General features: G+C 49.7%; 1 protein-coding gene across 1 annotated transcript; it reads left to right on the forward strand.

The window, feature by feature from the left end:
* The first annotated feature begins 820 nt into the window (after window positions 1-820).
* Window positions 821-5506, forward strand: LOC124700864 (ubiquitin-activating enzyme E1 3-like). Its single transcript, XM_047232927.1, has 6 exons — window positions 821-935; window positions 1703-1920; window positions 2075-2713; window positions 2822-3693; window positions 4044-4476; window positions 4910-5506. Exons 1-6 carry the CDS (start codon window positions 854-856, stop codon window positions 5504-5506), a joined length of 2841 nt encoding a protein of 946 aa, XP_047088883.1. The 5' UTR covers window positions 821-853.
* Window positions 5507-13634: the final 8128 nt, after the last annotated feature.

Here is a 13634-nt window from a genome sequence, read left to right on the forward strand (position 1 = left end):
GGAGAGGGACATGGAGTCGTTTACTTTGAGTCGTCCTCACAAAGTCTACCTATTCAATGGTGCCTTTTACAGAATGAAGGCTGCCTTAGAGACCATGGACACTATCAGGGAGCTGATACGTGTCCTGGCCAGCGCCGGCGACTCCTTCTCCGCCGTTGCTGCTGCCGCCGCCACCCTCGACGACGACTCCCGCCCTCCGCCGCCGGGCCAGAACTCCCACGCTACCTCCATTATGCGCCGCGCCGATGGCGTTGCGCACGATGAGGAGGGCTTGCCTTTTATATTCGACGAGGTGCGATATCTCCTGTGGATCTACGAGGAGCTCAAGAGGAACCTCAAGTGGCTGTTCCCTCAGAGCAAAGTTGACGACAACGGACGCCTGAACGAGGGCATCCTATACGGTGCTGCAGATTTTTTCGTGAATCTACTCCACGAAATCGTGCCTATCACAGATGATGCACCAGATGTTGTTGTCGACATATGCAGAAATTCGCTCGATCTTATTGGAACAGCGCTGTCTGGGTGCACAGAGGTCATGCTGCATCTGCTGTATGGATATACAGACCCTGAGGCACTTCAGCTTGCCCGGGAGCGTCATAACTTCGATGCATCTAAGGCACTTGGCTTTGCTCAAAAAGTTGTAGACTGCTTGGCTACGGCCGTAGACCTATGTGCAAGAAAGGAGATTGATGATTGGATAAAGGCTCTGTATCGAGGAGCATCTGAAATTCACAAGGGGGGTGGGATACCCAAATCTGAAGAAAATGAGTGCAATATCTGTGAGGACATGAATGGGGCCACACCGCCACCGCTGAAGCAGATTGATGAGGATCGCTATAGCAGTCAGCTTGCCATGTACGGGACGGAGACCATGAGGTGCCTCTTGGACTCGAATGTCCTCATCTCTGGGCTCAATGGGTTAGGCGCTGAAATTGGTTCGTGAAACTTTCTCTCTCTTGCAGTCCTTTTTTTACTTGTGGAATCATATATTGGAGTCTGTGTTTATTGCCTAACTCTTTAGAAATGCTGATACGGGATTCCTGAAAAATGTTCAATCCCTCCTGTTGGCGATGTAATGGTCAGTAATAGATAAATTGGAATTATCTTGTATTCTTTGTGTCCCACCAAGTTACCTACATTGGGGGTGTAATGGTTACACATAGGATATTGCAATGCGTGCTTTTTGTGTCTAACGAACTGTAGATTGACTCCATTCCATGTAGATTGACAGCTATATGGGGTATGTTTTTGTCTGATGTATAGATGATATGCCCCAACTCAAATATATATTTGCATGTGAAATTCTGAAAATTTATAATCACTTCTTTTGGGTATGTAATAATGGCCCACCATAACACCTAAGTTTGATATTGCTAGATGCGTTTCTCTCTCTTGCAGTCCGTTTTTACTTGTGGCACAATGACACATCATATGCATCGTATAGGAACATGCATAGTGGAAAATTGCTGGATGCGTTTCATTACCGTTGTACCTACTCATACAGTCGTACGTGTACCAAATCCATAACAGCTAAACGTGAATGAAAGCTGGGGATGTGGTATGAATGCTTGTGATGTTTGTGTCCATCTAAGTGTTATATGTTATGCTAGTCAATGTGCTTAATACGTTACAATAACTAACGTCACAACTCTCTTGTGTTATGTTCGTTGTACTAAACATGAGTGCTGACCTTTTTTTGCAGCAAAGAACCTTGCTCTTACTGGATTCAAGTCTGTCACTATACATGATGTAAAGAATGTAGAGATGTGGGACTTGTCTGGCAATTTCTTTTTGTCTGAGGATGATATCGGGAAGAACAGGGCCGTTGCTTGTGTAGCAAAGCTGCAAGAGCTGAACAATAATGTTGTCATCTCAGCTTTGACAGAGGAACTAACGACACAGCACCTGTCGAAGTTCCAGGTTTGTGCCCTTATTGTTAAAATCAAATGTTCCCCACTCGCAAACTTTTTGTTGCTGAACGGCTCACCTTATCTGTTTCCTGCTGAAAACACCATTTTATGACTCTGTGTCTCATTGATATGACTGTCTAACTCACAGCTTATTTTCATGGCAGGCTGTTGTTTTCACTGATATAGGTCTAGACAAAGCTTATGAATTTGATGACTATTGCCATACCCACAAGCCTCCTATTTCCTTTATAAAATCTGAAGTGTGTGGCCTATTCGGTAGCGTCTTCTGCGACTTTGGACCAAAGTTCACTGTTCTTGATGTTGACGGGGAAGATCCACATACTGGTATTATCAGCAGTGATAATCCTGCACTGGTATCCTGTGTTGGTGATCTCGAACGAATTGAGTTCCGTGATAAGGTGAAGGAGCCAAAGGTATTATGCTTCAAGGCACTAAGAGAGGCCATGCGAGATACTGGAGATTTTCTTGCCAGTGACTTCTCAAAGTGTGAACGGCCCCTTGTGCTTCACCTGGCATTTGAAGCGCTGGATAAATTTAAGAAAGAGTATGGGCGCTACCCTGCTGCTGGTTGTGAGAAGGATGCTCAAAGTTTCCTGAATATCTGTGCTTCCATTAATGAATCCTCAGTTGGCCGCAAGCTGGACACTATTGATGAGAAACTATTCCAACAGTTTGCAAGTGGTTCTCGGGCTGTTTTGAACCCCATGGCTGCAATGTTTGGTGGTATTGTTGGCCAAGAAGCTGTGAAAGCATGCTCCGGGAAGTTCCATCCTCTATATCAGGTTTGCGTTGTGATCTTCTTGTCGTCTTTCTTTTTGGCACACATCATTTTTGTCTTTGCTCTTATTGTCACACATCATACTTGTCTGATAAAGCTCCAATATTTGCAGTTCTTCTATTTTGACTCTGTTGAATCCCTGCCAACATATACGTTGGACCCCGAAAACTTGAAGCCATCAAACAACCGCTATGATGCTCAGGTCTCTATATTTGGTTCCAAGCTTCAAAAGAGACTGGAGAAGGCTAATGCTTTTGTTGTGGGGTCTGGAGCTCTTGGATGCGAATTCCTTAAAAACCTTGCATTAATGGGAGTGTCTTGTAGCAATCAAGCAAAGTTAACTATAACAGATGATGATGCCATTGAGAAAGGCAATTTAAGCTCCCATTTCTTATTTCGTGACTGGAACATTGGCCAGGCAAAGTCTACTGTGGCCGCTACAGCTGCTGGTGCTATCAACCCCAGCCTCCACATCGAGGCCCTCCAAGCCCCTGCTTGTCCAGATACTGAGAATGTTTTCAATGACACATTCTGGGAGGGCCTAGATGTAGTCATCAGTGCACTGGATAATGTCAATGGCAGGATGTATATGGGTATGAGGTGCCTGTACATGCACAAGCCATTATTGCACTCACAGACATTTGATGCGAAGTGCAATACTCAAATGGTGATTCCTCACCTTACTGAAAACTATGGGGATTCAAGAGATGCTCCTGAGAAGAAGGCACCACTTTCGTGCATGCTTAATTATTTTCCAGAGAACATAAATCATTGCTTGGCATGGGCTCGTTCAGAATTCGAGGATTTATTTGTCAAATCACCAAATGAAGTGAACTCTTTTCTGGCAAATCCTTTGCAATATGCTGAAGCTATGAGGAGGGCTGGTGATGCTCAAGCGCGGGAAGTACTTGAGCGCGTCTCTAAAAATCTCGACGACGAACTCTGCATCTCATTTCATGAGTGCCTACGTTGGGCACGAATGAAGTAGGTTATCTCTTTTGCTTATATTTGTTACATTCCACATTTTTTGCTTGGTCATGTACTGGATTTTAAGCTGTTGGCTTATTTTCCTGTATTATTCTACATCTTTCTCAACCACAAGGTTAATTTAAGCTACCATGCATGGATTATCAGATGTGACCGTTTTACTTTTATGTTAATGCCAAAGTGTACATGTGTAGAGTAGTACTGTTGAGAACTTGAAATTCCATAACCTTGTTGTTCAGCATTGGCATGAAGTGTACCTTACTCTTTTCACTTGGAGGTGTAGCTCACTTTTCAGCTTCGGTTTTTTTGGTCTCAAGTTAAAGTCCTTTTTTTCCTTCGTTTTCCAGATTTGATGAGTATTTCTCAAAGCATGTGAAGCAGCTCAGGTTCACTTTTCCTGAAGATGCTGCCACTAGTATAGGTGCTCCTTTCTGGTCTGCCCCCAAGCGCTTCCCTCATGTGCTGGAATTTTCAGTTGATGATCCATATCATTTGAACTTCATCATGTATGCGTCGATATTGAGAGCGGAGTCAAGTGGCGTTTCTGTTCCCGAATGGCCAAAGAACAGCTGTAAGCTTGCTGCTGCTGTAAAGAAGATCCGGGTACCTAATTTCACGCCAAAGAGAGGGTTTAATATTGTGACTGATGAGGAGGAACTGAATCATAAAAACACGTCAGCTGGTGATGTCGCTGTTATTAATTATCTTCTTGCGAAATTGCATGAAGATGTGATTTGCCTACCACCGGGATTTCAAATGAAACCTATCCAATTTGAGAAGGTAATTTGTGGTTTTCGTTTTCGTTTATCTTGCAACTATGTTATCTATGTGTCTATGACCTGGTTTATAAAATACTCGATTTGAACATGGCTCTGAAACTTGTACAGTTCCTTTAGTATGTTTCAGGCTTGAAGAAATATATCAAAATACTTTTTATTGCCTTGCCTAAAACTTGAAAAGATTATATGGTTATATGTATTGTTTCACCTTGTGTACCTTGACATAAACTGGCTTGCACCAGATGTTCTATGTTGTTTACTCTTCTGTACTTTTAAGCATGACGTAGTCCCTGTTGTATTCTGGTGAAATATTCAGCCTCTTTGACCTCTTTGAAACCTGTACAGCTCCTGCTGTATGTTGTTACTTCAGTTGTTTGTAACCCTTCGACGTTTCAATGAAATGGCTGTTCACGGATTTTACTTTACTTTTACAGGATGATGACACTAACTTCCACATGGATTTAGTAGCTGGATTAGCAAATTTGCGTGCAAGGAACTACAACATTCCTGAGGTTGACAAGTTGAAGGCTAAGTTCATTGATGGTGGAATTGTCCCAGGTATTGTGACCTCATCTGCCATGGCCACAGGCCTTGTGTGCCTAGAGCTGTACAAGGTGATTGCTGGTGGGCACCCCATTGAAGACTATCGCAATACATTTGCAAACCTAGCTCTCCCGTTGGTTTCCATGGCTGAACCAGTTCCAGCAAAGGTAACAAAGCATAAGGACATGAGCTGGACTGTATGGGACCGATGGTGCATCAAAGGTAATCTCACCGTTGGTGAACTTGTGCAATGGTTTGCTGAGAAGGGCCTTACCGTCTCTAGCATTTCGTGTGGCGCATCGCTGTTGTACAACAAGATGTTCGCAATGCATAAGGATAGGCTGCCTAAGAATGTTGTGGACATCGCCAAAGAAGTTGCCAAGGTTGGGATTCCTGATCACACAAGGCATTTGGATATTGGCGTGGCCTGCAAGGATGACGATGAGAACGACGTTGACATTCCTACAGTGTCGATTTACTTTCGGTAGTCTTATCATTCTCTGAAATTTTGTTCGCTTGCTAGATCACCTAGTGTGTAGTTATCCACTCTGATACCTCTTTCCTGGTCCCGTGAACTTATTCTTTGTGGTGTAATACCTCAAGCTCATGCTCGTTGTTGAGAATGAACAACTGACACACTGGTTGGGATTAGTAGACAGATTACTGAAATTTGGTGGTCCTTGTCTCAGCATTATCACCTTTCACGGTTCACCTAATTCAATTGTGATCTCCTTGGTTGTTATTTATTTCTGTGTAGATATATGCATATAAACCATGGGTTGCTGGCAGTACTGTAGTCGTTACTGTAGCTTGCAACACTTGGATGGAAGATGCGTCCACGGTGAGGCTGTAAAGTCCAAACTGAACCTTGAGTTTGTACTGGTTGGCTAAATAAATCCAACCCGAAACTTCAATCAAATACCTTATAATTGTGAACCTTTGTTCCTCCGTTTGCTCGAGTCGGAGGTGGTAGCACAGAGCTTCTGGCAATGTCGATAGCGACACTGGTCAAGGGTGAAGAGAGAAAGGGCGACGCGCGCACACGTGAGGCCCTCTGAAGCCAACGGGAACGCGACGGCGCACTGCTGTTCATGGGGAAGACGGAGACGTTCTCGGCGGGCCTCCGCACCAGCCAAAATAAACGGCCAAGAGGGAGCTGCGTGAAGCTCTCAGACATGACGCACAGCCTAGCCACGACACGCGGCTGGTCGGCGTTTGGCTCGGCGCGAACGGCAGTGCTGGAGCGCGGCGGGAGCTCGTGTTGCCAGACCCGATCCTCCACGATTTCCGCGACTGCTTTGGCGGCGTCAAGACTCGCCCGGCCACGCCGCCATGTAATGCAGCAGCGCCGCTGCACGCGGCGAGTGGAGCTGGTCGTCCTCGCTGATGCTCGGCTTCTGCTCGCTCCAGCATCTTGTGGAGCCCGAGTCAACGCCGACCAGCTCGAGCAATCCGGCCGCATAGAGAGAGCAATCTATATCTATCTATCCAGCGCAGCTGGAGCCGACCTGCCTCCACGTCGCCACACTGCCCCCACTCCGCCGTCCTCGACGACGCCTTGTTTCAGGAACCCGCCGCCCTGCCCCTCGCGAGGACGCCGCCCGTCCCCAACACCCAGCTCGGCGGCGGGCTCCTCGACAACAGGTTCCCGCATCCGAAATTTTGGAGGTACCTCAATGGCATATTCTGAACTTGCCTAATACGGAGTATCATGAAAATCAAGAATGGGGAGTAGTTATGTGGAGCAGTTTGGATGGACAGCGCTGAGGATCCTCCGGAGGTTAATTTCCTCCGAACCTCCGAGTCCTTCAAGCGACACGTGTACCTCCAACCACCACCTACATACATACCGCTCTCTCTCTCTCATGACCTCAGGAATCGAAGTGAGAAAACAAATAAAAAATCACCCTGTAGGAACACCGCGTCGCACCGAATAAAAAGTTCGGCGAGGGACCTCGCCGGCAACGAGTCAACTCCGGCTGGAAGCACCACCGCCTCTTCTCGTAGCATCTACTCGTCCTCCTTGCAGAACCGCCTCCCACCAATTGAAGCGTCGTCGTCCACCTATGTAGCATCGCTGGCAGCACCGCCGCCACGACTGGCCGCACCACCGCCCTCGCCGGTAGCACTGTTGCCCCCGTAGGAATCATCGGTGGCGCTCGCTTGCAGCAGCCGTTATCGGCCTTTGCAGCTCCGGTGGAAAGCCTTTGCAGCTTTGGCGGCCATCCTTTGTAGCTCCGGCGGTGGGGATTTGCAGCTCCAGCTCCTACCATTTGCAGCTCCGGTGGCCAAAAATTGCAGCTCCTGCTCCTGCCATTTGCAGCTCCGGTGGCCAAAAATTGCAGCTCCAGCTCCCGCCATTTGCAGCTCCGGTGGCTGGAAATTGCAGTTCCACCCCACAACATATGCATCTCCACCGCTACCGTCGGGGCTCATGATTCATAGCAGAAGTAATGCAGGAATTGGCAGTTTGTATTGCTTCAGAGAAGTGGTACACATAGAGGATGAGTAGGACGTGGGTCACGAAGGAGTCCCACGACTATCTCTGGATCCTAGCGATCAGGAGCTACCCTATGACTAGGAACACATGTACATATAACGGTCAGAACAATACATGTACAACTATATATTTCTACAGCCCCCCGCAGTCAGAACGGCGCCGGCGACGACGTTCAGACTGGATCGGAAATCTTCAAAGACACCTGTAGGCAAGCCCTTCGTAAAAATGTCAGCGTACTGCGAACTGGTGGGTACGTGTAGAACACGAGCTTCACTGAGGGCGACACGATCGCGGACGAAGTGCAGGTCGATCTCGACGTGCTTTGTCCGCTGGTGCTGCACGGGGTTGCTGGACAGGTTCATCGCCGACACATTGTCGAAGTAGACGACAGTCGCTCGTGACGGTGACCGGTGGAGCTCCATGAGCAACTGGCGGAGCCAGCATGACTCAGCAGTGTAGTTGGCGACGTCGCGATATTGGCTGCGGTGGTGTGTGGAGTGGTGGTCGGAGCTGGCCAGGTGGGGAGAGGATGGCACAATGATTGCGCACGGCTCCCGGAGAGGATCGGATCAGGTGGGTTGGGATCTCCTGTGGCGAGGGGATTTGTAGCATGTGGTGTGGAAAGTGTGTATGGAAAGATAGCCTCATTGAAAACTACGTGTCTGGAGATGATAACTTTGCGAGTCTCGAGGTCGAGGCAATGATAGCCCTTGTGCTCTTGGGGATAGCCTATGAAGATGCAACGAGTGGATCGTGGTGCAAGCTTGTGATCACTAGTGGTGTAGGCATTTGGGAAGCAAAGGCAGCCGGAAGTACGGAGATGATCATAGGTTGGGTGTACGCCAAAAATGCGTAAGTGGGGTGTGTCATTGGAGATGGCACGAGAGGGGCGGATGTTTAATAAGTGTGTGGCGGTGTATAGTGCCTCGACCCAGAAGGGAGGTGGTAACTTGGCCTGAAAAAGTAGAGTGCGTGTGATATCATTTGTGCTGCGGATGAGGCGTTCGGCACACCCATTTTGTGCAGAGGTGTACGGGCAGGATAAGCGGAGGGAGATTCCATGAGAGGAAAGGTAAGTGCGTAGGTCAGTGTTAAGGAACTCTCCTCCATTGTCACATTGGAGACATCTAACGGTGGTGTGAAATTGGGTGTTGACAAAGATGAAGAATCGTTGGAGGGTGTCACTAGTATCAGACTTTGCATGTAATGGGAATGTCCAGGAAAAATGTGAAAAATCGTCAAGCACAACAAGGTAATATTTGTAACCTGAAAAACTAGTAATCGGTGAGGTCCATAAGTCACAATGAATTAGATCAAATGTGGCAGTGACACGTGAATGAGAAATGGAAAAAGGTAGCCGTGTTTGCTTTCCAAGCTGACAAGCATCACAAAATGAGGGAGTGATAGGATTCTTATTACATGATGAAAGAAATTGTAAAGGTAAATGGGACAAGACTGATGAACTAGGGTGGCCAAGCCGTCTGTGCCATAGATCGCTGGAAGCTAGGAGCGCTGTGGAAGTGGTGGTGCCATTATTGCCGAAGAATGGATAGAGATCACCGGAGCTGTCGGACCTCATGAGTATGCGCTGGGTTGCCAGATCCTTCAAAGGGAATCCAAATGGATCAAATTCCACGGAACAAGAATTATCACGAGAGAATTTACGAGTGCTGATAAGATTTTTGACTATGTGTGGGGGAAACTAGAACATCATTGAGGCGGAAGGGGCGGGAGGTGAGGTTGGTGGTGCATGTGGCAACTACAGGGAGACGAGAACCATTGCCAACAACTATATGTTGAGAAACATGCTTTAATGGAGAATGAGACGAGGTTAAGTTACCAGAGTTGCCGGTGACGTGGGACGACGCGCCGGAGTCCATGATCCACTCGCTTTGTGGTGGGAACGTCGTGCCGTAGTTGATGGAGTGGTTGACCATGGCGTTGTGATCCCACGAGGGAGCGTTGTAGATGGGAGCTGGTTCCGGAGGCGCGGACGACATCACATGTTCCTGGCCGTAGGGCATGACCGGATAGGCCTGGGCCTGGGCACCAGGACGGGGGCCGAGCACGTTGTAGGAGTTCGGCGGGATCCATGGAGCGCGTGGAGGAGGGAACGGGACGCTGGCAGGCGCGAAGTAGCCCCACCAAGACTCTGGATCGCTGCCACGCCCAGAATTGGTGTCGCCGTGCCCGCGTCCACCGATGTTGGGAGCACGTCCACGCCCTTGGCCACCGCCATGGTACTGCTGCGGACCGCCGGCGTTTTGGGAGGTGTTCTGGCCGCGGCCTTGGTAGCCAGGGATAGGATTCTTCCCCTTGTAGTTCGGGCTGATGCCAGCCTTGCGCTGCTGCCTGCCAGCGGGGCCACCGCCATGGTGCTGCTGCCCTCCACCACTGCTGGCCTGGCCGCGATCGTCGCCGTGGGCAACCATGACCTGGGAGCCCTCCTCCTTTTGCTCGGTGTCGTCGGAGACCTCGGTGAGCTGGAGACGCGCGCATGCGTCGGAGAAGGTGATCGGCGTGGGGGAGTTCTTGAGGATCTCAGCCTGGAGCTTGTACTTCTTGCCGAGGCCGTCGAGGAACTGGAACGCGAGGTCGCGATCGTCGATCGGGCGGCCGATGGCGGCGAGGTCGTCGACGATGGCTTGAAGCTTGCTGGCGTACGTGGCGATGGGCCGGTCACCGCGTGGAGAGTGGCGGAACGCCTTGCTGAGGTACTGGTAGCGCGACGTCTGGTTGTTGTTGAAGAAGCCGTGGAGACGAGCCCACATCGTGCCGGCGTGGCCGTCCGCGCCGCTGACAAGTCGATGGAGGTCGTCGAAGAGGGTGTCCAAGGTTTTAAATAGCGTGCTATTTCATTTAGCGAGGACCTTCTCCAAACGCTATGCACGTTATAGCATGCTATAGCGCGCTATATATAAAATAGCGTTTGCAAAAAGATAAGCAAATGTTAAGGATTTCGGCAACTAAAATCTTGTCCAGCAGACAAATTGCATAACCAGATCGCTCAAAGTACATTCCCAAGACCAAATTAAAGACAACATTTTTCAATACATACTAACATTATGATTTATAGCCAAGGAGGCAACAACAAAGGTGAAAGCACTCATTCAGAATCGGAAGAAGAATGCATGGCTCATCTACAAATCGCAGGATAGCTTGTACGCTACCAATCTAGTCATCTACACATCAATAGTTCAATACATCTAAGCATCTAAAAATCAGGATGAGGAGGAGGTTCTAGTCAGCTCTAACCTTGGGGGTGATTTTCCTAAGGCGTCTCCGACATCCGAGCCGGAGGAAGTAGCCGACGGAACCCTTTGGGAGGAAGCAACGGACGCCGACGTCACGCTGGAAGAGGCAGCCACCACCGTCACTAGGTTTTGCCGTACGTGTACGGGCTTTAGGTATTTAGCTTTGTTGGGGAAATTGGACTTTTGGGCGGATGGGTTGGCATGCATTTTTGGACCGTTGTTTTTTGTAGCTAAACGTTTTAGCGCCGCTACGTGTTATGTGTTTTAGCGCGATTTAGCACGATTTAACGTGTTATTTCGTGTTTAGCACTGTAGCGACCATTTTCGGTCAAATATAACGTGGAGGGTCCAAATCCGCTATTGCGCGCTAAAACCGGCGAAATTACGTGCTATTTAAAACCTTGGTGTCCATGAACCAGAGGGAGAGATGTATATCGACAGCGAGCCAGTCATCGTCGGGATCAGTAGGCGCTGCCCCCTCGGTGACATGATCGAGGGCTTTGTACATCCTGAGAAGAAGGAGCATGATCTGCCTCCACTTGGAGAAATTGGCACCGGAGGAAGCGACTTGGAACTTGATGTGATCTGTGATGTGGATATTGAGAATAGCCAGATTTGAGGTATGGGGTGGGCGTATGGGTGGGACAGTGGTGGCCATGGCCGTGGTGGGGATTACCGGTAGAGATTAGGAGAGTCCGTTGAGGTTGAGAGGATCTAGATTTAGGGGATCGCCGTGAAGGGGAGTTGGCGGCGCTCGCGGCATGCCGGAGAATTGTGGCATGGGCGTGTGTGGGTCGTGAGGAGGAAGAAGCATCGGCCATGAGCACGGAGGCCCTGATACCAAGAAGTAATGCAGGAATTGGCAGTTTGTATTGCTTCAGAGAAGTGGTACAAATAGAGGATGAGTAGGACGTGGGTCACGAAGGAGTCCCACGACTATCTCTGATTCCTAGCGATCAGGAGCTACCCTATGACTAGGAACACAGGTACATTTAACGGTCAGAACAATACATGTACATCTATATATTTCTACAAAAGCAGTGTCGCCTCCCCTTGCAGGAGCTACGGCCGCCGCTCGAAGCAGCGCCGGTATGCTGTAGCAGCACCGGCGGCGTGGCCTCGCAGCACCGCCGTGGCGCCACCTCCCTTGCTGTAGCAAGGACGACCGCCATGGAGCCGCCTTCATCTTGCTGCAGCAGCAGCATCACAGAGCTATTGTAGGCTTGTGGCGGAGCTGATGAGCTCGGGCTCCACAGCCCACTCCTTGCAGCAATAGCCGCCGCCGCCTCTGGCAGCGCCGCCGGGCAACAATGGTGTACTGCTGCGGGCCTCCCTTTTGCAGCGAGGCAGCGCATTTTGCGTCGATGGCGTCACATCGAAGGGGTAGAAGAGAGGCTACAGGTCCTTGCAGCAAGGACAAAAACCTCCGCCCCCGCTCCCTCCTGCAACGCCGACGAGGTCGGTCCGAGAAGAGCACGTGCCGTGGCCGAAGCTTCGAGTGCCTACTGTAAGCTAGGAGGGAGGCGGTGGAGAAGTCGCTGTTCATGTTGCGAGAGGTGGAGGTGGAGGTGGAGGCGGCGTCAGATCGCGTGGAGGCGGAGGCGACGAGCGCTGGCCGCAGGAAACAGGATTTCGTCGAGCTCTCGATGCAGAGGATTTGGGGATTGGAGAAACGTAGGAGAAAGATAAGGGAGAGAGAACGGTGCTGTGGGACCCGCGAACACGCGTCGTGAGACGGAGCCGAAGGTTGCTTCTCACGGATAGGGATGGCAATGGGGCCCCGTTCCCTGCAAACCCGTGGGGAATTCATCTATTAGAGGACGGGTATGGGTAACTTTCATCCCCATAAGTCAAAATGGGGATGGGGATTAAAAGGTCTCCCCATCTGACATAGGCATCCCAGATGGGACTGCCGGAGATAGTACCCGGGGTTTACTGGAAGCCCATTACCCGAAGATTATGAAGTCCGGAAGCCCATGAAGATGTCGACTATGGAAAGAAGAGATAGATTAGGAATATAGAGATTTGTAACTTCATGGGTCGGATTCAAAGAGTCCCTCGACAATTTAACTTGTGTAATACGAAACCCTTGGCTCCGCCTCCTATATAAGGGAGAGTCGAGGGACAAACAAAGGACCGATCTTATTGTCAATCCAACCCTAGTTTTTAGCAGTCGAGCACCTTTTCGGCTGAAACCTTCGAGATCTACTTGCCCTCTACTTCCGCGAAATCCAAGTCTACAACTTGTAGGCATTGACAAGTTAATACCTTGTCAATTGGCGCCGTCTGTGGGAATTAGAGGCGACAAGGAGCTGATCTCGATGGCACGTTCAACATCGTCGACATCTTCGGTGGCAAGCAACGCGATGGACGGAGGTAAACAAATCGAAACTGGTCTTGTCGATTTTGTACCCAACCCTCCCGCCCGTATGGATGCATATGCGTATCTGGAGGAGCCAATGGAGATGACGTTCGAAGGTTTCCACTTCCGCGCCGGGAAGGAAGGATCGCATCGCCTCGTAACGCCGATTTCGTTGGGTTCGTTGGCGGTCGACACCGATTTCTCGGGATCATCATCATCGTTCGAGACAGGCGACGAGGAGATCTCACCGCCACGTTTCATCAAGCCCGAGTCAAGCGGAAAACTCGTCGACATCTTCGGCAACATGTCCTTCGGGTCGCATGCATACTCAGATCTAAGCAGCGACTCAGAGAGCATCGACAACTTCGACTTCATCGACATATCTACCTCAGTTCGAGCGGTTCTCACCAATCCGCGCGACGGTGTCACCAACTCCAGGAGGAACAACCCGACAACATATCATCAAGTCTATGTAATCGGAGAGACGAGTCGCCCACAGG

The sequence above is a fragment of the Lolium rigidum genome, chromosome 3 (genome assembly GCF_022539505.1).
Source record: "Lolium rigidum isolate FL_2022 chromosome 3, APGP_CSIRO_Lrig_0.1, whole genome shotgun sequence".
NCBI lineage: Eukaryota > Viridiplantae > Streptophyta > Magnoliopsida > Poales > Poaceae > Lolium > Lolium rigidum.

Bases quoted from the DNA above. Each gene is read 5' to 3' on its own strand.
- LOC124700864 (XM_047232927.1), top strand. From the start codon at position 854: ATGTACGGGACGGAGACCATGAGGTGCCTCTTGGACTCGAATGTCCTC. The intron at 936-1,702 runs GTTCGTGAAACT...CTTTTTTTGCAG, and splicing joins TGGGTTAGGCGCTGAAATTG to CAAAGAACCTTGCTCTTACT. The intron at 2,714-2,821 runs GTTTGCGTTGTG...CAATATTTGCAG, and splicing joins AGTTCCATCCTCTATATCAG to TTCTTCTATTTTGACTCTGT.